The 23,100-nt window shown below is 37.0% G+C and overlaps 1 protein-coding gene and 1 pseudogene across 1 annotated transcript; one reads left to right on the forward strand and one right to left on the reverse strand.

Annotated features, from left to right (window-relative positions):
* Positions 1-9,964: 9,964 nt before the first annotated feature.
* LOC118836825 (olfactory receptor 145-like) lies at positions 9,965-10,924 on the reverse strand. Its single transcript, XM_036743979.1, has one exon. It carries the CDS (start codon positions 10,919-10,921, stop codon positions 9,965-9,967), a length of 957 nt encoding a protein of 318 aa, XP_036599874.1. The 5' UTR covers positions 10,922-10,924.
* Positions 10,925-20,451: 9,527 nt separating this feature from the next.
* LOC118835605 lies at positions 20,452-22,456 on the forward strand (annotated as a pseudogene).
* Positions 22,457-23,100: the final 644 nt, after the last annotated feature.

A 23,100-nucleotide genomic window follows, 5' to 3' on the forward strand; every position in this document is an offset into this window, starting at 1 on the left:
CAAAAGACCTCCAAAAAACCAATGAGGAGAAGAATGCCTTGAAAGGCAGAATTAGCCAAATGGAAAAGGAGGTCCAAAATACCACTGAAGAAAATACCACCTTAAAAATTAGACTGGAGCAAGTGGAAGCTAGTGACTTTATAAGAAATCAAGAAATTATAATACAGAACCAAAGGAATGAACAAATGGAGGACAATGTGAAATATCTCCTTGGAAAAACCACTGACCTGGAAAATAGATCCAGGAGAGATAATTTAAACATTATTGGACTACCTGAAAGCCATGATCAAAAAAAGAGCCAGGACATCATCTTTCAAGAAATTATCTAGGAGAACTTCCCAGATATTCTAGAGCCAGAGGGTAAAATAGAAAAGGAAAGAATTCATTGATTGCCTCTTTAAGAAAATCCCAAAAAGAAAACTCCTAGGAATATTGTCACCAAATTCCAGAGTATCCAGGTCAAGGAGAAAATATAGCAAGAAGCCAGAAAGAAACAATTTGAGTATTGTGGAAACACAATCAGGGTAACACAAGATCTAGCAGCTTTTACATTAAGGGACCGAAGAGCTTGAAATATGATATTCCAGAGGTCAAAGGAGCTAGGATTAAAAGCAAGAATAACCTACCCAGAAAAACTGAGTATAATGCTCCAATGCAAAATACAGACTTTAAATAAAATAGAAGACTTTCAAGCTTTCTCAATGAAAAGACCAGAGCTGAATACAAAATTTGACTTTCAAACACAAGGATCAAGAGAAGCATGAAAAGGTAAACAAGAAAGAAAAATCGTAAGGGACTTACTAAAGTTGAACTGTTATGTTTACATTCCCACATGGAAAGATGATTGTGCAATTCATGAGACCTTTCTCAGTATTATGGTAGTTGAAGGGAATATACATACATACATACATATATATATATATGTATGTATGTATGTATGTATGACAGAGGGCACAGTGTGAGTTGAATATGAAGGGATGATATCTAAAAAAATTAAATTAAATTAAGGGGTGAGAGAGGAATATGTTGAGAGAGAAAGGGAGACATAGAATGGAGTAAATTATCTCACATAAAAGTGGCAAGAAAAAAGTAGTTCTGTAGGAAGTGAAGAGGGGGCAGGTGAGGGTGAATGAGTGAATCTTGCTCTCATTCAATTTGACTTGGGGAGGGAATAATACACACACTTAATTGGGTATCTTAACCCACAGGAAAGGAGGGGGAAGGGAATATAAAGGGGGGATGATTGAAGGGAGGGCAGATAGGGGGAGGAGGTAATCAAAAGCAAACACTTTCAAAAAGGGACAGGGTCAAGGGAGAAAATTGATAAATGGGGACAGGATAGGATGGAGACAAATATAGTTAGTCTTTCACAACATGATTATTGGGAAGTGTTTTGCATAATGATACATGTGTGACCTATGTTGAATTGCTTGCCTTCTTAGGGAGAGTGAGTGGGGAGGGAAGAGGGGAGAGAATTTGGAACTCAAAATTTTAAAAGCACATGCTCAAAAAAAAGTTGTTTTTGCATGCAACTGGGAAACAAGATATACAAGCAATGGGGCATAAAAATCTATCTTGCCCTACAAGAAAGTAAGGAGAAAGGGAATGGGGGTGGGAGTGGGGTGACAGAAGGGAGGGCTGACCAGGGAATAGGGCATTCAGAATATATGCCATCTTGAAGTGGGGAGGAGGGTAGAAATGGGGAGAAAATTTGTAACTCAAAATGGTGCGGAAATCAATGTTGATAACTAAAATATTAAATAATAAAATATTAAAGATTCAGAGAAGCATGGAAAATTTGTAGGAAGTAAGGAAATCAAAGCAAAAACAAAATCTGGCAACTACATCTAAGAAAATACAAGTAATGATAACACCAAGAGCCAACAAAAGTCAACTCAAATACCATGAATAATATTGTTACTAAGATTTGTAAGTTAAAAGGTACATCTGTCTTTCATTTTCACAACAGTCTGCTATGATAGTGGAAACTCATTCTCTCTGGGTCAGATGTCATGCTATTATATGGCTTTGTGGAGTTGTTCTTGGAATATGGACTTCGTAAGGGAATTTGGGTGTTTGTTGGACAGTGTTTGCTTCATAAAAACAAAAATGTGACAAAGAAATCTTTTAAAATTTAAGCTAAATAAAGGTCCATCAATCGATTAAAAAAACTTCTTCCTGGATGCTTAACATTTTCTAATGTCTCTAATTAGGCCCTCCTGGGAATCAGTGACTTATTTTACTTTATGAACTAAAGTGAAAAATCCATCTTTCTGTAAGGTAGGAATCCAACAATTATTTTACATTCTCCCTATAGGTTCCAAATTTGATTTATAACTTTGCCAGTTATGATATTTAAAACTCTAAAAAAATTTACTTGCAAATGGCCAGATGAAACATGACCATTGTGACCTACCATTGCTCTGATTTCAAACCAGTCTTCTCACTATATTCATCTGTTGAACTATCTTTGACTCTCCTCACCATTTGATCTCAGAAATGGTGTTCCTTCAAAAGTAGATCTTATCAGTTTTCCTTACACAAATGCTTTTTTTCCTTTCTCTTTCAGTAACTAAACTATTCATTTACCAAAAGAGTGAGCTTGTTGGAGGAGCATGTTTAAGTCTGCAAATTTGTTTACAACAAGCAACAAACAAATAAGGATTACAAATTTTCTGTGACTTCCCAACAATTGTTTGAGTCAATAATGTGGTTCTCTATAGAGGACCATGTGCTGAGTATGAAAAAAGTTCTTACAAAGTTGGCCAATCTTTCTACTCCAGGATATTGCAAAATTATTTTGTAAAAATGTCTCAAAAATGTATTATGTGTACTTTTAATCCAAGACACTGAAAATATAAGAGACTCTCTTAATTTACCTCAGTAGGAAATGATTGCCATGAAAATGAAATGTCTTTTCTCCATAAAATATCTAACTATTGTGAGGACTTTAAATACATGAAATCTGTGTATCCTTGAATATAACTTGCATTTAGATGATATGATCAAATCCTGTTAAAGAATAAAAGTTAGATAAAATCTGGACAGCAAATAGCAGAGATGATCATAAAAGGTCCAGGAATTACATATCATTTGACAGGTCCCTAGATAAGAAATTATGTGGGCAAAAGTGCTTTCTTGAAACAAGGACAGGAAGTAAAATTGTCTCGACCTAAAACTAATAAACAGATGCAGAGACCTAGAAAGTGCTGGACTTGGAGTCAGGAGAGACATGGGTAAAAATTCCATTTTCAACACTTGTTAGTCATGTGATCATGGACATCCAATCGGAGTTTCTTCTCTGCAAAGTAGAGATAATATCTGAAGTATTTACCCTGCACTATTGCTGTGAGGATCAAATGAGATGAAGTACATATGGTATTTCGGTAACTTCAAAGAAATCTAGATATTACCTATGAATAATCATCCACATTTTGATAGTACTTTGTGGTTTGAAAAGATATGGGAACTCCACCATTGGGAATTTAGGATTGGAGTTAGTATTAGTTTATCATCACTATGGCATCTTTTATAGGCTGTTTCTGAAGAATTACCTCTTATCTCTCATCTTCTTTCAAACAAGGTAATGTTAATAATGACAATGACAATGTTGGCGAAGGAAAGAAGAAAAGGAAGAAGGTGAAGAAAAAGAAAATCTGATGAGGAAGATGATGCTGAAGATGATGCTTTTGACATGTAGAATAGCAGAGTGAGTAGATTTCCTTCATATTCTGGTACCAAATAAGAAAAGATAAATGTGAACAAATCAGAATTAGGACTACCAATACAACAGGAAATGTTGGTTGTCGATGATATTGACTACTAAAACAAGGAATCAGTTTTATACTCATGACTTCTCTACTACAAATATATACAAGTAAATAATTATATTGCAGATAGGAACATATTTGGAACCTTTGTGGAAAATTCTTCACCAATTAAAACATGCCACCAACACAATAATATCCAAAACAAATAATTTTAAAATGGCAACCTTTTTCAGGGAAACACTTTAAGCCCATTAGGGTTCTTCATAGTCTTAAACTCATTGCCAAGTCTCTTCAACAGAACTAAGAATAGTTTCCAAGTTTAAAAAAAGTAATAAAAGCAAAATTTCTTATTTACTCAATGTACAACATAAATGCATAAGTACAATCACTCAATGTACACAGAAGACATCAAGTTATATAACTCCATTGAAAACACATTAAAGAGCTCCTTCACTTTGTGGCATATATTTTCCAATGATCAAATAATATAATTTGAATTCAAATTAATGTGAATTGATTTGAAAAGGTTGAGCTTGAATTCAAAGGTTACATAGTACAATCTATGAAGTCAATAATTACAAATTCCCTTGTGTCAAATCACAAAGATATCAAGGAGAAAGTTATGACCAAATATTTTAGAAGATTACTAACAACCCAAAATCAAAGCTGAATGGGAAGAATATATTTAAAACAATTAATGTCGATGAAATATGTGACTTAATATATGCATTCTGAATTTTAAAATAGACCATAACTGTTTTAGAAAGTGTCATCACAAAAATCCATACAATTTTAATTCAAAAACAAGAATCACCATTCTATGGAAGATATAGAAAGATTAAGATATCTATGCAAAAAAAAAGGAGTAAGAATATTGGTAGACATTCTTAAAGCATGTAACGAACAAGTAAAAAAGTTACAGAAGTAATCTTCACAGAGGTAAAGATCACTTCATCAAGTAATAAATAGTAAAGATAATAAGGGATAAATTCTCTTAGATTGGCTGAATTATTGTAACTGAAAATGGGTCACCTCCAGACAAAACCTATGAAAGAGTTAATTCAATATCTTTCTAATAATGGAACCAAAAGATCTTCCATATAAAATATACACATAAATTCATCCAATGATGTGCCCACAAATAAGTGTTGAATAAATGGCTTAGTAGTATGTATTTGTTTATGAAAAAACAAGGAAATCCAGGACCACAACATTATTATCAGAAATTACAAAAGGGTTGTCCCCAAGAATAAATGTAAATTATGAAAGCAAAGAGTGAATCTGTGAAATAAATCACTGCAAGATTTAAAAGTTTAGCTCTTATAGAATACCTCATAAGACATGACCTGGTGGCTAGAATTATACATGAGAGGCCCAACACTTTTCATGGATTGAAAAATGACAAATCACTATCCTACAAATAAAGATCTCAAACTATTAAGGAGAATGTAATCAATGAACTGTGGGACTGAACAGTCAGAACTGCCCAGACATGGTTTTGAACCAAAAAAATTTTGATGTTGCTCTGTTAAATCCACATAAACTCCATCTAGATGAAACAAAAGTCTTCAAAATATAAATGCCTAACATAAAATTAGAAACTTATGAGAACAGAAAAAGGTGTAGAACATCTTAATTGTTCTGTCTGCTACTGGGGTGTTACCAGGGATACTTTTAACAACCCTGCAGGAAATGGGATTATGATCTTTGACCTAACTACAAAAAGCAATCATTTTAGCCACCTGAACTTGAGTATGGAGAGCATTCAATATAAAAATATAGTGCAATGATGACTTGTCTATTACTTGTCTCAATACTGTTTTTATTTGATACCCAGTGGAAAAGAAGGAAGGAAAATTCATACATAAATAGACAAATAATAACTGGCTTTTATGGAGAGTTTTAAAATTTGTAAAACATTTTTCTTATGTTTTATCACTTGATCTCATGACAACCTTTTGAAGTATTATTATTATTATTACTCCTATTTTGTTGATAAGGAAGCTTAGGCTGTGAAAAGTTAAGTTTGCCAATGTCAATTAGTTACATACACAAAGATTGTGGGAGGGATTGAGGGGTGGTCTGGGGTGACTAGAGGAGGAGTTTAGGGAGGGTCTTGAGGAGGAGTCTAAGGAGGAGCTTGATGGGACCAGGATGAGGTCAGACTCCAGGGACTAGGATGGGGTTAGACTTCAGGAACCAAGACAATGGGATTAAGGTGGGAAGTAGCTGAAGGCATGGATATTGATAGAGGGTGGGAGGTAGCTGGACAATAAAGGACTAAGCTAGGTGGAGATTTGGGCCTGATGATAATGTAAGATTTATGACCTTAGGGGAAGGCCAGATCTAGTTGGAAGATTCAAGGAGAGTTCAAGGGGTTTCCCAGAGACTGTACTCCAGGTTCAAGGGCGATCCCAGAGACTGTGACCTCATCATCAGGACTCTTTCTACTATACCATGCTGCTTTTCAACAACAGAAACCTTGAAGTCTAAACTGCTCCTCAAATAATGTTCAATTCTACAAATATTGACTTACTATCTATGTCACTCTAGCAAGTACTTAACCTCTCTGTAAAATGACAGCATTGGACTAGATGGAATCTAAGTCCCTTCTAGTTCTAAAACTATTGTCCTAGTTTTAGAATAGAGTCATCTCCAAACTTTTTGTTCTTGCAGGACTACAATAAAAATATTTCAGCATGCATCTCCAAATATTCAATACTTACTTACATATACTAGCATATTAATATATTGTTACTGTCATACGTATTTGACTAGGCTCTCCAACAGAGACTGCAGATATTTTTACCATACTTTTAAGAGCCAAGTGAAATATTACAGAAAGGGCAGTTTTGCTGGCGGTTTGGAGTTTCATTTGGAACTGATTCTCTAACAGGGCTTCTTCCTAATGGAGGCAGGGAAAATCCGTGGATTCAACTTTGATCTGTGAAGATCTATAAGGAATTTATGGTTAATATCTGGGGAAATAAGGTTCATTTAGAGCATTCTCAACTGTTATTTTATAAAGAAATATAAAGATAACTATAAGAAGAAGGCTTGAGGTAAGAAAAAAGTTCTGAAGGAACTGTTACCTGTGATAGCTGAAGACAGGACTGAGAAAAAAAAATAATTTATTTCCTAGGAAATTGAATTTTACTCTATCTCAATGATTGGACAAATGAAAGAATTCAAATAAGCTATTTGTGCTCAGGATAAATTCCTAGACAAGATTAAAGAAACCATTTAAGAAGGCTGTTTAGGTGAAAAATATTTCTGCAGAAAAGAAAGAAAAAATGGTCCAGGTATATTTACAATTATACATTCATACACAATATATATACAAAATGAATATAAGATGCTTTTGAGAGGAAAGAAACAAATTGCTAGGGAAATTTGGAAGGGATTCATGAAGAAAGTGGTGCTCAAAAAGAGTTGAAGAAAATCAGAGATTCTTACAGTTTTGGGTGAAAATGGAGTGTCCTTCAGGTGTCAGATAGCCAGTGCAAATTATCAAGATAAAGCTGGAATGCCATGCAGGAGGCACAATTGGGCCATTATGGTTAATTCAGGGTGTGATGATAGGAGTGACATGTGAGTAATTGGAAAAGGAAGAATGGGACAAGATGTAAAGAGTTTTAAATGCCAAACATGTTAACAATGTGGCTAGCAGCTATTATGAGGGTGAAAAACCAACACAAGACCAACAACAAGAAGGATGCTAGCACAGGATCTTTGACCTGCTTTTCCAAGGGGTTAACAATCTCAGTTTAATTAAACATATATATATATATATATTTATATATATACATATAGATAGATAGATAGATAGATAGATAGATAGATAGATAGATAGATAGATATAGATATCATTCACTTAGTTCAGGGGGAAAAGATCAGCCCCCTGAACTTCAAGGCAAATACAAACAGAAATTACAAACATCAAGAGACAGACCTTGTCTGATTCATATCACAATTCATAGTTACCAGAGAAGTACCAACATCTATCTGGACGAAGCCAGTGGGGTGGGTTCAATGGCTTGCACAGAGTCTCATCATTCTTTCAGTGAGTGTACCCCCAAAAGTCAAATGACAACCTTGGATCTTATATAACTCTCTCAGGGCCCGAGGGCACTTGAGGCTCACCTCTTAGGGTGTGAGAAATCAGCACCACATCATATACAATCCAATGACACTCCATTGTCTTAAAGCTGAGAAACATTCCAAGGCAAAAGATCCCAGTACCTGCACCATTCAAACAAAGACCAGAAATATTAAAGGCACTTAAGAAAAGAACAGCAAAAAGCCCCACCCTGATTACCATTACAGTCTCTTCCACCCTTCCAATCAGCTTCTGATAACAAATGTAATGTTGTTGAGTCATTTCATTTGTGTTCAGCTCTCTGTGACTCCATTTGGGGTTTTCTTGGCAAAGATACTGGAGAGGTTTTCCATTTGCTTCTCCAGCTCATATTACAGATGACAAAACTGAGAGAAACAAGGTTAAGTGACTTTCCCAGGGTCACACAACTAATAAGTGTCTGAAGCTAGATTTGAATTCAGGCCCTTCTGTCTCTAGGGCAAACACTCCACCCACTGGGACACCTAATTGCCCTATAAATGTCATAGGACATAGCACCCAAAAAAATACCTTTTCATTATGAAAATTCAGTCAATCTGACAATGGAAAGGAAATTTCCCTCAGGTTTATTAGTCAAATCAACTTGCTCCAATCTGTCACATCATAACTGTTATAAGAACATTTCCTCGTAGCAATTTTTTCAGAAACTGAAAATATTCTCCTCAAAATTGGTATTCCTTAGTTGTCCATTTCTCATCATGTCCTAGTTGTAAATAGATTCATATTGACACTATTGTTTGGGACAGGATTTTTAAATAATAGGAGAGACATCCTTAGGAGAAACAAAGTAAATTTATTTTACAAACCTAGCAAGATTTGGGCACACCTCCACAATGGAGGAGGAGAGGTACATGGCAACCTGCCTTAATTTATACTCTATAATGAAAAGATTCCCACCCACCTCTTTCCCTTCTCACCATTGGCTGGGAGGTGGGCTTACAGTGTAGGCATGAAAACTACACAGAGGACCAAGATTGATCCCGTCCATTCAGGTTTTTCCCTATCAGAACCCAACTGCCAAGGTGGTGTCTGAAAGTCTAGCAGAAGAAATGGGCTGGAGGGGAAGAGAGACCTTCCTGGAGCAGAGGACAAATAGCTCACAGGAAGTTCATTATCTTCTAACATCTGAGACAGAGAAGGGGAAGGGCATGCCCACAGTTCCAGGCCCTGACCTTCCAAAATCACAAGGCCAAATCCCAAACCTCTCCTACTCCCTTAGACATATCCTGTGAAGTCTTCACAATTATCCATCCCATTCACTATGCTAGGAGTGCTGAATGTTGTTCTGAGCCAGACCAGCCCTAGAGTATGTCCGTTGTGCAACTCAGAAAACATGTGTATCACCTTTTAACAGAAGCAACTGTGCCTAAAAGGAGAGGGATTTGGGTTTGGGGAAAAGTGAAAGGAAATTACTTTAGGTTTTCATATAAAGGACAAATTATACTTTTGTGTACCTATCCAATTTTGACAAGAATTTTGAGAGAGCAAAAGTGCAGGGATAAAAAGGTCTCTAAGGTCAGTTATGCTTGACTTGCTTGAGGTGGGATGGAAGGGGGTAAAAGGGTTGTATTATGTCTACATCATTTGGACATGTTATTACTATTTTCTCAGCAACCAACTTTCATGGACTGCCTTCCTGATCAGTAACAATGGGCAGGGAATGAAAGGTCTACTACAATTAAGATATAACTTTTTGAATGGAAATGTGCATTTTCACAAAGGTTCATACATCAAAGATTTATAGCTAGAAAGGATGTTAGAAGCCACATAATCCAAACACTGCCGTGTTTACAAATGAAAAATTTGAACACCACAAACATTAAGAGACTTGTCCAAGGTCCCAAAGAAGGAACATCCAGGATTTATACCATGATCTACTTAATTTAAAGCCAGCACTTTCCACTGCCCTTTAAACCAAAAGAAGTAAGTCCTGCTGGTAGAATTTTAGGCAATAGAAAATGAGGAGAAAAGAATTGGGAGTAAAGATTCCCTCCTAAGATCACTTTAATTAACCAAGGAAAGAAAAGGAGCCTTGGGCATTTGAATTCAATTCACATTATGAAAATCCTGTTCCTATTCTGGAAAATATTCTTCCTTTCATGGTTTTCCTCAAGGCAATCTTAACATCTTTATTCCTCAGACTATAAAGGATGGGGTTTAGCATGGGCACCATATTTGTATAAAAGATTGAAGAAACTTTGCCCTGGTCCCCAGATGCTGATAAAGATGGCTTGAGATACATGAATGAAGCTGACCCAAAATAAACAGTGATCACAATTATGTGGGAGCTGCAGGTGCTGAAGGCTTTGGACCTGCCTTCAGTGGAGCTGATTTTCAGGATACTGGACAGGATGAGAGTATAAGAGGTGAAGATGGTGACACTAGGCACTATGATGTCAATGCCCACAACAATGAAAACCACCAGCTCATTGACATAGGTGCTTGTGCAGGACAGCTGGAGGACAGGGAGTATGTCACACATATAGTGGTTTATGATGTTGGCATCACAGAAGGACAGTCTCAGCATGCATCCAGTGTGGGCCATCGCAGTAGCAAACCCCATTATAAATGCCCCAACCAATAGCAATGAACACACCTGATTAGACATAGTAACATTATACAGCAAAGGATTACAGATGGCAACATAACGATCATAAGCCATTATTGTCAACACATAGTTTTCAGAAACAACAAAAAAACAGAAGAAAAAGAGCTGAGCCATACACCCTGAATAAGAGATGATGTTTTCTGTTAGGACAAAATTCATCAACATTTTCGGAGTAAAGACAGAGGAGTAGCAGAGATCTATGAAAGATAAGTTGAAGAGGAAATAGTACATAGGAGTGTGAAGCTGAGAATTCACCCAGATTAAAATGATCAGTCCCACGTTTCCCACTATAGTGATCACATAGGTCCCAATAAACAGGAGGAATAGGGGTAGCTGAAGCTCTGATTGATCTGTTAAGCCTGCAAGGATGAATTCAGTCACTGAAGAGGCATTTTCCAAAGCCATTCTCCTCTTGAGGGATCTATGAGGAGAGGAAAAAAGTCATGCTAAAAGCAAAAAAGTTCAACAAACCCACATTGCCAGTTATGAAAAAGTGGCAGTTCTGAAATTGTCTTGAAAGCATCATTACTATGCCATGTAGGTTCTGTTCTTATCAACCCCAAGATATGCAAGGATTTTGATTAAACTGAGTAACTGTCTCCATGAGCTGATTATAGAAAACTGTTCCTGAATTCCCCTGCAGAGTAACACTTGAAGTTCCCCTGCAGAATAACAGCTGATGTTCCTCAGACTGCAAAGCAAAAAGAAACCAGGAAAATGAGAGTAGTAGACCCATCCCCCACAATATCCTCAGGTAAAAACTGTAACTATTTTTCCCCCATTTCAGAGGAGATGAAGGAGTACCTCAAAGAGTTCTGCAAATGGCTACAGTAAAAGTATTATTTTTGTATTTTTATTATAATAAATGGTTTCATTAATTATTAAAAATATTACCAACAAGGTTGTTATTGGCAAGAAAAATAACAACTGTGAGCATTGAGATGGCACCTATTTTGTGTCAAACACCACCCTAAATCCTTTACAAATATTATATCATTTGGTCCTCACAACAACCCTGGGAAATAGGTGTTATTATTATCACCAGTTTATATTCAGGGAAACTGAGGCAAACAGAGATTAAGTGACATTTCCTAAGGACACACAGATTGTAAGTGCCTCAAGATGAATGTGAATTCATGTCTTTCTGACTTAAAGCGTAATGAGTATAAAGTCTCTTTTTCTGAGTATATAATCCTAAGGAAGTAGTAGGGAAAAAATGGTACCAAGGCCCCCATTATCTTTCCATGTTCTCTTCATCACTTTCACCTAGACTATACCAAAAGACCTATATATGAGTCAGTGATGAGAATAGGGACATGATATTGTATAGAATCCTCAAATCTCCTAGTTGGTAAAGCAGGGAGGATGAAATAGAAGGAAAAATCAAAAATGAATGTCCTACGCACTCACCCTTCTCCTGCCTAGTTTTGAGCCCCTGGGTCCTGAAGGAGAAGTAATTCTGATAAGGGTGAGCAGAGATTCTTCCTCTTCTATTCCCTTTTCTACTGAGCCAATCAGAGCATAAACCTCAGCCTCTGGACTGAATAGAGAGATGTTTTGAGCTATAAACATCACAGATTGTGACTGTGACTTCACCTGGGGAGTGCTCCAGATTTACGGGAGGAAATACTGCCTAGAGGTGTCACCATAATCAACAGGTGATAGAAACTGAAGATTTTATCCTGGATCTGATATTCCTGTGGACTATAGTGAAAACACAGGAGGATCCAGCAGGTTCTCTCTCTGGAATCAGAATCTTCAGGGAGCAGTAATTACAATTTCCATGTTTACCTACTGTAGCACACAACTTTTTTTTTTCTCTCCAAGGGTTTTAATTGTCTACTCAGCCTTTAAATTCGCACATGGGATTTCTTCCATTTTCTTCCAACCTTCATTCTGAGAATTTCTCTCTTGAAGAACATTTTATGAAGCCACGATCTCTAGGACTTTTCTATATGATTCAGAGAATAAAGGGAAAGTATGAGATCAGAGGGTTACAGGCCAAAATGAGCTCTCAATAAATACATCTATATGTTCACCAACACGGAATCAAGATATTTAGACTGAGTTATCCTCCTGGTGTCCAGAGGAAAATATTCTCCTCACTATGTACAATCCTAAAGCCAGACTCATTTATGTTTTAAAGAAGTTAGATCCCCTTTGCTTGTGCAACATTTGGACACATGGGTGTTTATGTTAGCTATACACACACACACACACACACACACACACTCATTGTATTTACTTCTATAGTTATATATTGATCCATCTGTCTCCAAATTCCAACAAATTTTAAGTTCCATCTAGAGGATGCTTGTTTTGATTTTTAAATAAAGGAATGCATAAATAAAAGAATGAGTTAAAATATCAGGTATCAGTCAATTTGCTTTTTGGTAAAAGTGGCATGATGATACTCCCTGTACTGTGACGCAATCTCTTCTATTTTGCACTCCATCGTGGATCCTAAAGAAACTTTTAAAATCATTTATCTAATCTCCATTAAAGAACAAAATAAAAATCCTGAAAAATCAAGCAAGAGATGAGAGGCAAAAAAAGAGAAAAACCTCATTGAAAAAAGAGCTCTCAAAGGAAGAAATAAAGAGATCAACCAATATCTAATTTTTTTTTTTAATTTATTTTTAGTTTACCACACACGGTTCTACATAGTTTTGAGTTCCAGTTTTTCTCCCCTCCCTCCCCCCTCCCTCCCCAAGACGGCATGAAGTCTCATATAACTGTCATGTATAACTTCGCATTGAATTAATTTATGCTCTAGTCAAGTCGTGGAGAAGAATTTTGACCAATGGAATGAATCATGAGAAAGAAGAAACAGAACCAAAAAACAAAACAAAAAAAAAAAAACCCAAAACCAAAAACAAAAGAGAAGCAGAAAAGGCGAGCATGTAGTAGTGTGCCTCAGTCTGTATTCAAACTTCGCAGTTCTTTCTCTGAATGAAGATAGCATTCTCCATCGTGAGTCCCCTGGAGTTGTCCTTGCCCCTTTAGGTTGCTGAGAGAAGCGCAGTATGTCAGGGTTGGTCCTCACGGAATCCACATATCTGTGGCTGTGCACAACGTTCTCCTGGCTCTGCTCCGCTCACTCAGCATTATGTCGTGTAGGTTTTTCCAGGTTGTTATGAAGTCTGCATCATCCCCATTTCTTATGGCACAATAGTATTCCATCACCTTCATATACCACAGCTTGTTCAGCCATTCCCCAATTGATGGGCATCCCTTTGCTTTCCAATTCTTGGCTACCACAAAGAGAGCTGCTATAAATATTCTTGTACATATGGGTCCTTTTCCCGCTTGCGTGATTTCTTTGGGATACAACCCTAGAAGTGGTATTACTGGGTCAAAGGGTATGAACATTTCTATAGCCCTTTGGGCATAGTTCCACACCGCCCTCCAAAATGGCTGGATCAGCTCGCAACTCCACCAGCAATGCAACAATGTTCCAATTTCCCCACATCCTTTCCAGCATTTATCATTCTCCTGATTTGTTATTTTAGCCAATCTGACAGGAGAGATGTGGTATCTAAGAGTTGTTTTGATTTGCATTTCTCTAATCAGCAGCGATCCAGAGCATTTTTCCATATGCCTGTAGATAGCTTTAATTTCTTCCTCTGAAAACTGCCTGTTCATATCCTTTGACCATTTCTCAATTGGGGAATGGCTTGTATTCCTATATATTTGGCTTAGCTCCCTGTATATTTTAGAAATGAGGCCTTTATCAGAGATACTAGTTGCAAAGATTTTCTCCCAATTTTCTGCTTCCCTCCTAATTCTTGTTGCATTGGCTTTTTTTGTACAAAAACATTTCAATTTGACATAATCAAAATTATCCATTTTGCATTTTGTAATGCTCTCTATCTCTTGTTGGGTCATGAATTCTTTACTTTTCCACAAATCTGATAAGTAAACTATTCCTTGCTTTCCCAAATTACTTAGAGTATCAACTTTTACTCCTAAATCATGAACCCATTTTGACTTTATTTTGGTATATGGTGTAAGATATTGGTCTATGCCCAGTTTTTGCCCTACCATTTTCCAATTTTCCCAACAGTTTTTGTGAAATAGTGAATTATTAGCCCAGAAACTGGCTTCTTTGGGTTTATCAAAGAGTAGATTGCTAAACTTGTTGATTTCACCTACTTGTGTACCTATCCTATACCACTGATCCACACCCCTGTTTCTTAACCAGTACCAGGCAGTTTTGATGACTGCTGCTGTGTAGTACAGTTTAATATCTGGTGTGGCTAAACCACCATCCCTAGCATGTCTTTTCATTAATATCCTAGATACTCTAGACCTCTTGTTTTTCCAAATGAATTTTGTTATTATTTTGTCCAGCTCAGTAAAAAAAAATTTTGGTAGTTCGATTGGTATGGCACTGAATAGATAGATTAATTTAGGTAGAATTGTCATTTTTATTATATTAGCTCAGCCTAACCATGAGCAACTGATATTTCTCCATTTATTTAGATCTGATTTTATTCGCGTGAAAAGTGTTTCATAGTTATGTTCATATAGGCCCTGGGTTTGTCTTGGCAAATAGACTCCCAAATATTTTATAGTGCCTTCAGTAACTTTGAATGGAATTTCTCTTTCTATCTCTTGCTGTTGGGCTTTGTCAGTAATGTATAGGAATGCTGAGGATTTATGTGGGTTTATTTTATATCCTGCAACTTTGCTAAAGTTGTTTATTATTTCAAGTAGTTTTTTACTTGATTCTCTAGGATTCTCTAGATAAATCATCATATCATCTGCAAAAAGTGATAATTTAGTTTCTTCTTTTCCTATTCTAATTCCTTCAATTTCTTTTTCTTCTCTTATTGCTACAGCTAATGTTTCTAGAACCAAATTGAATAATAGGGGTGATAATGGACATCCTTGTTTCACCCCTGATCTTATTGGGAATGCATCTAGCTTATCCCCATTACAAATAATGCTTGTTGATGGTTTTAGGTAGATGCTATTTATAATTTTGAGGAAGGTTCCCCTTATTCCTATGCTTTCTAGTGTTTTTAATAGGAATGGGTGTTGTACTTTGTCAAAGGCTTTTTCTGCGTCTATTGAGATGATCATATGGTTTTTGCTAGTTTTGTTGTTGATATGATCAATTATGCTAATAGTTTTCCTAATATTGAACCAGCCTTGCATTCCTGGAATAAATCCTACCTGGTCATGGTGTATTATTCTCGTAATGAGTTGCTGCAATCTTTTTGCTAATATTTTATTTAGAATTTTTGCATCAATATTCATTAGAGAAATTGGTCTATAATTTTCTTTCTCTGTTTTAACTCTACCTGGTTTAGGTATTAGTACCATATTTGTGTCATAAAAAGAATTTGGTAGGACTCCTTCTTCCCCTATTTTCCCAAATAGTCTGCAAAGTATTGGAATTAGTTGTTCTTTAAATGTTTGATAGAATTCACATGTAAAACCATCTGGCCCTGGAGATTTTTTCCTAGGGAGTTCGTTGATGGCCTGCTCAATTTCTTTTTCTGATATGGGGTCATTAAGAAATTTCACTTCCTTCTCTGTTAGTCTGGGCAGTTTATGTTTTTGTAGATATTCATCCATATCTCTAAGGTTGTCAAATTTATGGGCATACAGTTGGGCAAAATAATTCCTAATTATTGTTTTGATTTCCTCTTCATTAGAGGTGACCTCACCTTTTTCATTTTTTATACTGGTAATTTGATTTTCTTCTTTCTTTTTTTTAATCAAATTGGCCAAAGGTTTGTCAATTTTATTGGTTTTTTCATAAAACCAGCTCTTTGTTTTATTTATTAATTCAATAGTTTTCTTGGTTTCAATTTTATTAATCTCTCCTTTGATTTTCAGTATTTCTAATTTGGTATTTAATTGGGGGTTTTCAATTTGCTCTTTTTCTAGCTTTTTCAGCTGTATGCCCATATCATTGATCTCCTCTTTCCCTATTTTATTCATGTAGGCATTTAGAGATATAAAACTTCCCCTAAGAACAGCTTTTGCTGCATCCCATAAGTTTTGGTATGTTGTTTCATTATTGTCATTCTCTTGAATGAAATTATTGATTGTTTCTCTGATTTGATCTTTGGCCCACTCACTCTTTAGAATTAAATTATTTAGTTTCCAATTAGTTTTTAGCTTATTTTTCCATGGTGCTTTATTAAAAATGATTCTTATTGCATCATGATCTGAAAAGGATGCATTGACTACTTCTGCTTTTCTGCACTGGATTGTGAGGTTTTTATGACCAAGTACATGGTCAATTTTTGAGTATGTGCCATGTACTTTTGAGAAGAAAGTATATTCCTTTTTATCCCCATTCAGTTTTCTCCACAGGTCTATCATATGTGCCTTTTCTAAAATTCTGTTTACCTCCTTAACTTTTTTCTTATTTATTTTGAGGTTAGATTTATCAAGTTCAGAAAGGGGGAGGTTGAGGTCTCCCAATATTATAGTTTTGCTGTCTATTTCTTCCTGTAACTCCCTTAACCTCTCCTCTAAGAATTTGTATGCCTTACCACTTGGTGCATATATGTTAAGCAATGATATTGCTTCATTGTTTATGGTGCCTTTTAGCAGGATATAATGTCCTTCCTTATCTCTTTTAATTAGATCTATCTTTACTTTTGCTTTGTCTGAGATTAGGATTGCTACACCTGCTTTTTTTACTTTAGCTGAGGCACAATATATTTTACTCCAGCCTTTTACCTTAACCCTATGTGTATCCCCCTGTTTCAGATGTGTTTCTTGTAAACAGCATATTGTAGGATTATGGTTTTTAATCCATTCTGCTATCTGCTTCTGTTTTGTGAGAATGTTCATCCCCTGCACGTTCAGGGTTATGATTTCTATCTGTGTCTTTTTCTCCATCCTAATTCCCCCTGTTTATGCTTTTATTTCTCCCTTTCCCCTTCTCCTCCCCAACAAAGTTTTGCTTTTGACCGCCGCTTTCCTCAGTTAACCCTCCCTCTTTATTCCCCTCCCTTATCTAACCGTTACCCACTTGCTACTTCTCCTCTTCCTTCTGCCCTCCCCCCTCCCTTTTTCCCCCCTTTCCCTCCCACTTCCCGTAGGACAAGATAGATTTCGAAACTTATCAGAGTATGTTATTCCCTTCTTGAACTAGATCAGATGACAGTAAAGCTCAAATACTGCTCTTCTCCCTCCCTTCTTTCCCTCTACTATAATATGTTTTTTTGCCACTTCCTTTGGTGTAATTTACCCTTTTCTACAACCTTCTTACCACTTCCCTCATAGCCCTCCCTTTATATCTCTTATTTATATTTTATATCTTTACATCAGTTAATTTATACAGGCATTCACAACCTATGTATATCCCTTTCATTTGTCACAATAGTTGTACCATTCACAAGAATGACTTATATATGTATATGTATATATATATATGTATATATACATAAAAAACATACATAAGATGATATAATCCCACATAAAGATGTAAACAACGTAAGCTTATTGGTTAATGAAGTTTGTGGGGTTTTTCCCCCGGTTACCTTTTTATGTCTCTCTTGAGGTTTGTATTTGGAGATCAAATTTTCCATTGAGTTCTGGCCTTTTCATCAGGAAGGTCTGGAATTCCCCTATTTCATTGAATGTCCATCGCCTTGCCTGGAAAATTATGCTTAGTTTTGCTGGGTAGTTGATCCTTGGTTGTAGTCCCAACTCTTTTGCCCTTCGGAATATCATATTCCAATTTCTCCTGTCTTTTAATGTGGAAGCTGAGAGATCCTGCGTGATCCTGACTGTAGTTCCACGATATTTGAATTGCTTCTTTTTGGCTGCTTGCAGTATTTTCTCCTTAAGTTTATAGCTCTGAAATTTGGCTATAATATTTCTTGGTGTTTTCAGTTTGGGATCTCTTTCAGGGGGTGATCGGTGAATTCTTTCAATGACTATTTTGCCCTCTGGTTCTAGGACCTCTGGGCAGTTGTCTTTGATAATTTCTTCGAAGATACTGTCAAGGCTCCTTTTTTCATCGTGGATTTCCGGTAGACCAATAACTCTCAAATTGTCTCTCCTGGATCTATTTTCCAGGTCAGTTGTTTTGCCAATCAGATATTTCACATTTTTTTCTATTTTTTCATTCTTTACATTTTGTTTTATTACTTCTTGATGCCTCATAGATTCATTAGCTTCCACTTGCTCAAGTCTAATTTTAAATGAGTTAGTGTTTACATTTTGCTTTTGAGCCTCCATTTTCAATTGGTTGATTTCACCTCTCAGGGTGTCCTTTTCTCTCTCTAGATTCTGAATCTCCATAGCCATTTCGCCAATCTTATTCTTTAGGGACTTGATTTCGTCAGTGGATTTTTTCTCCCTTTTTTCCATTTTTTCCATATTTTCTTTTAGCTCCCTAATTTGGTTTTTAAAATCCTCTTTTAGCTCCTCCAGCAGTGCTTTTTGGGCTGGAGACCAGATCATATTAGCTTTTGAGGTATCTGATGTATCTACCGTGTCATTGCTATCTTCTTCTAAGTCGATATTTTGATCCTGCCTGTCTCCATAAAAAGAATCTATTGTCCTCGGTTTTTTTGTGTTCTTCTTCATGTTGGATTGCCTTTTGCTGGCGTTAGAACGAATTTCTATCTGTGAGTCTCAGGGCTTTCTGTCCCAGCTTTCTTATTCTGGGGGTTGTGAGTCTAAAATTATAACCTTCAGTTTCCTGAGGTGTGGGGGAGGGGTCTGGCTCCCTGGCGTCTCACTCCCTATGGGTGCTCTCCAGCACTTGCTTTTCAGCAATGGTCTCAGCTGTTTGTTGTTTGAGCTGATGACTGGCGCTTCCCCTGGGGGAGCAAGGTTACGTCTGGGCTCCTGGCTTGGCCCCCTGCCGACTCTTCCCCTCTGGGACTAATGAGCTTCTAGTATTTGTCCTGTGAAGCCCCGCTACTCTCTCCTCTGTTTCAGTTTTTTTTTTTTTTTTCCCGAGGAATTCTCTGGGTGAGGGGGGGAGGGGTTAGAGCCGCTTACCTAGCCATTGAGTCTTCCGGAAGTTCAAGAGGCCGAGATCCTGGGTTTTGCAAGCGTCAGAACTGGGTGTTTTCGCGGCTGTTGGCGTTGCGCTGCCTCTCGTCGCTCCCAGAGACTGCCGTCCTGTGTTGGGAGGCCTGGGGATCTCTGCCGGTTTCGGGCGCCCAGCTTTCTCCCAGCTCGTCTCCCACGTGGATTTCCCGGCCGGCCGCTTCCGCCTTGGTCTGGAGCAGCTCCGCACCGAGCACTCTCCGCGCCTGCAGGTTCGTTTATCTGGCCTTTCAGACTCTCCCGGCTCGGAAATTTGCCCCACGCAGACTGCTCGCGGTTTCTGACTCTCTCAAATCTGCTCAAATTCACTTTTTTATGGGAATCTGACAGACCTTGTGAGAGAGCTCCGGTAAGAGGCTGCCTTCATGCGGCCATCTTGGCTCCGCCCCCCCAATATCTAATTTTTTTAAAAAAAAGGAAAACTCAATTATCAGAATCAAAAAAAATGAGAAAGAACTCAAAACAAAAGGAAATAAAAAAATTATTACAAAGTAATACTTCCATCTGCCTTTAAAACAAAATATATAAATGAAATGGATGAAAACTTTAAAAATGTAAGATGCTTAGATCAATGAAATAATAGAGAATTTAAGTAACCCAGTACCAGAAAAAGAAATTGAATGAGTCATGAATGAACCCTAAGAGAAAAAGCTCTAGGAGTAGGAGGGTTTACAATTGAATTCCATGAAATAATAAAAAAAAATTGATTCTAATATTATGCAAAAAAAAAGAAAAGAAGGGATCTTTTTAAATTGTTCCTATGGGGTGATCGCGAGGCGGCGGCGGCTGGGCACCGTCATTTTGGCCGGTGGCCACAGGAACATGTCGTGCGGCCCAGAGCCTGAGGCCGGGCCCTAGGTTGTCGCTGCCCCACCCTCCCCGCTCCAGGGGCAGTCCTTTAACTCCAGAAGACCTGGGTTCCTGCTTCCCTTGCTTACAGAGTCATCTTTCTTGCTGTATTGTAAGCCTGCATTGACAAATATGGCAGACAAACTAATGAGAATTGCTATTGTCAATCATGACAAATGTAAGCCAAAGAAATGCCGACAGGAGTGCAAAAAGAGTTGTCCAGTAGTGCAAATGGGAAAACTATGCATAGAAGTCACACCACAGAGCAAAATAGCATGGATTTCTGAAACACTTTGCATTGGTTGTGGTATTTGTATTAAGAAATGCCCTTTTGGCGCTTTGTCAATTGTCAATTTACCTAGCAACCTTGAAAAGGAAACAACACATCGATATTGTGCCAATGCCTTCAAACTTCACAGGTTGCCTATCCCTCCTCCGGGTGAAGTTTTGGGATCAGTTGGAACTAATGGTATTGGAAAATCAACTGCCTTGAAAATTTTAGCAGGGAAGCAAAAACCAAACCTTGGAAAATATGATGATCCACCAGATTGGCAAGAAATCTTGACTTATTTTCGAGGATCTGAGTCGCAAAACTATTTTACCAAGATTCTAGAAGATGACCTAAAAGCAATCATCAAGCCTCAGTATGTGGACCAGATTCCCAAAGCTGCAAAGGGCACTGTGGGTTCTATTTTGGACCGGAAGGATGAAACAAAGACACAAGCTATTGTGTGTCAGCAGCTTGACTTAACCCATCTCAAAGAACGAAATGTTGATGATCTCTCAGGAGGAGAATTGCAAAGATTTGCTTGCACTGTTGTTTGCATACAGAATGCAGATATTTTCATGTTTGATGAACCTTCCAGCTACCTAGATGTTAAGCAGCGGCTAAAGGCTGCCATTACTATACGATCACTTATAAATCCTGATAGATATATCATTGTTGTGGAGCATGATCTAAGTGTTTTAGATTCTCTCTCTGACTTCATCTGCTGTTTGTATGGAGTGCCAAGTGCTTATGGTGTTGTCACTATGCCTTTTAGCATAAGAGAAGGTATAAATATTTTCTTAGATGGTTATGTTCCTACGGAAAACTTACGATTCAGAGATGCCTCACTGGTTTTTAAAGTGGCTGAAACAGCAAATGAGGAAGAAGTGAAAAAGATGTGTATGTATAAATATCCAGGAATGAAGAAAAAGATGGGTGAATTTGAGCTCGCAATCATTGCTGGAGAATTCACAGACTCTGAAATCATGGTGATGCTAGGAGAAAATGGCACTGGTAAAACTACATTCATCAGAATGCTTGCTGGCTGACTTAAACCTGATGAAGGAGGGGAGGTACCAGTTCTAAATGTCAGCTATAAGCCACAGAAGATCAGTCCCAAATCAACAGGAAGTGTACGCGAGTTACTACATGAGAAGATATGAGACGCTTACACTCACCCACAATTTGTCACTGATGTAATGAAGCCTCTGCAGATCGAAAACATCATAGATCAAGAGGTGCAGACATTATCTGGTGGTGAGTTACGAGTTGCTTTGGCTCTTTGTTTGGGCAAACCTGCTGATGTCTATTTAATTGATGAACCATTTGCATACTTGGATTCTGAGCAGCATCTAATGGCAGCCAGAGTTGTCAAACGTTTCATTCTCCATGCAAAAAAGACAGCCTTTGTGGTAGAGCATGACTTTATCATGGCCACCTATCTAGCAGATTGGTCATAGTTTTTGATGGCACTCCATCTAAGAACACACTTGCAAACAGTCCTCAAACCCTTTTGGCTGGTATGAATAAATTTTTGTCTCAGCTTGAAATTACTTTCAGAAGAGATCCAAACAACTACAGGCCAAGAATAAATAAACTTAATTCAATCAAGGATGTTGAACAAAAAAGAGTGGAAACTACTTTTTCCTGGATGATTAAGCTAACTAAGAATATTGATAATACATTTCTACAACTAAATATAATCGGAATTTTTGGTGTATAAAACTTTAATCAGGTTTTAGAATGCCCCACATAATCTGGAGTTTGAAATATGATTTACTTTATCTAACATCAGAAACAAGTAGCCTTGTATATTATTATGCTCTAAACATCAGACACTACCACTTTTATGTACTCGTTGACAAAGCCATTCTTTTTGTAAAGTTCTAAGATGAAGACATTTCAAGTTCTATGAATTACCTCCAGATTTTCAGAACTTATGGGGAGATTTTCACTATAAGTGTAATTTATTCATGTACCAAATGCTGACCAGTGCTTCCAATTTTAAAAATCTTTAAGAACTGTTTTCTGTACCCTCGTATGTCAAGATATAGAAGCCGCTCTTATTTTAAAAAGCCAAAGACTCTTAAGGTGAGGATTTGATAAATAAACATCCATCAGAAGTAAAATAAATAAATAAATTGTTCCTATGATACAAACATGGTCATATTTATTTCGGGGAGAGTAAAAAAAGAAAAAAAGAGAACTGAATGGATGAATATATAAAATTAACATTAATATTAAAAATTAAACAAAATATTGGAATGAAGAAAGTCTTTTGCACAAACACAAAAGATTATATATTATCACCAACTAGGATTTATACCATAAACAAAAGTTGGTTCAACATTGGGAAAACTATAAACATAAAAGATCATATTAATAACAAGAACAAAATTATGAGATTATTTCACTCGTGAAATAAAACACT

Source organism: Trichosurus vulpecula, chromosome 2 (assembly GCF_011100635.1).
Source record: "Trichosurus vulpecula isolate mTriVul1 chromosome 2, mTriVul1.pri, whole genome shotgun sequence".
Classification (NCBI taxonomy): domain Eukaryota; kingdom Metazoa; phylum Chordata; class Mammalia; order Diprotodontia; family Phalangeridae; genus Trichosurus; species Trichosurus vulpecula.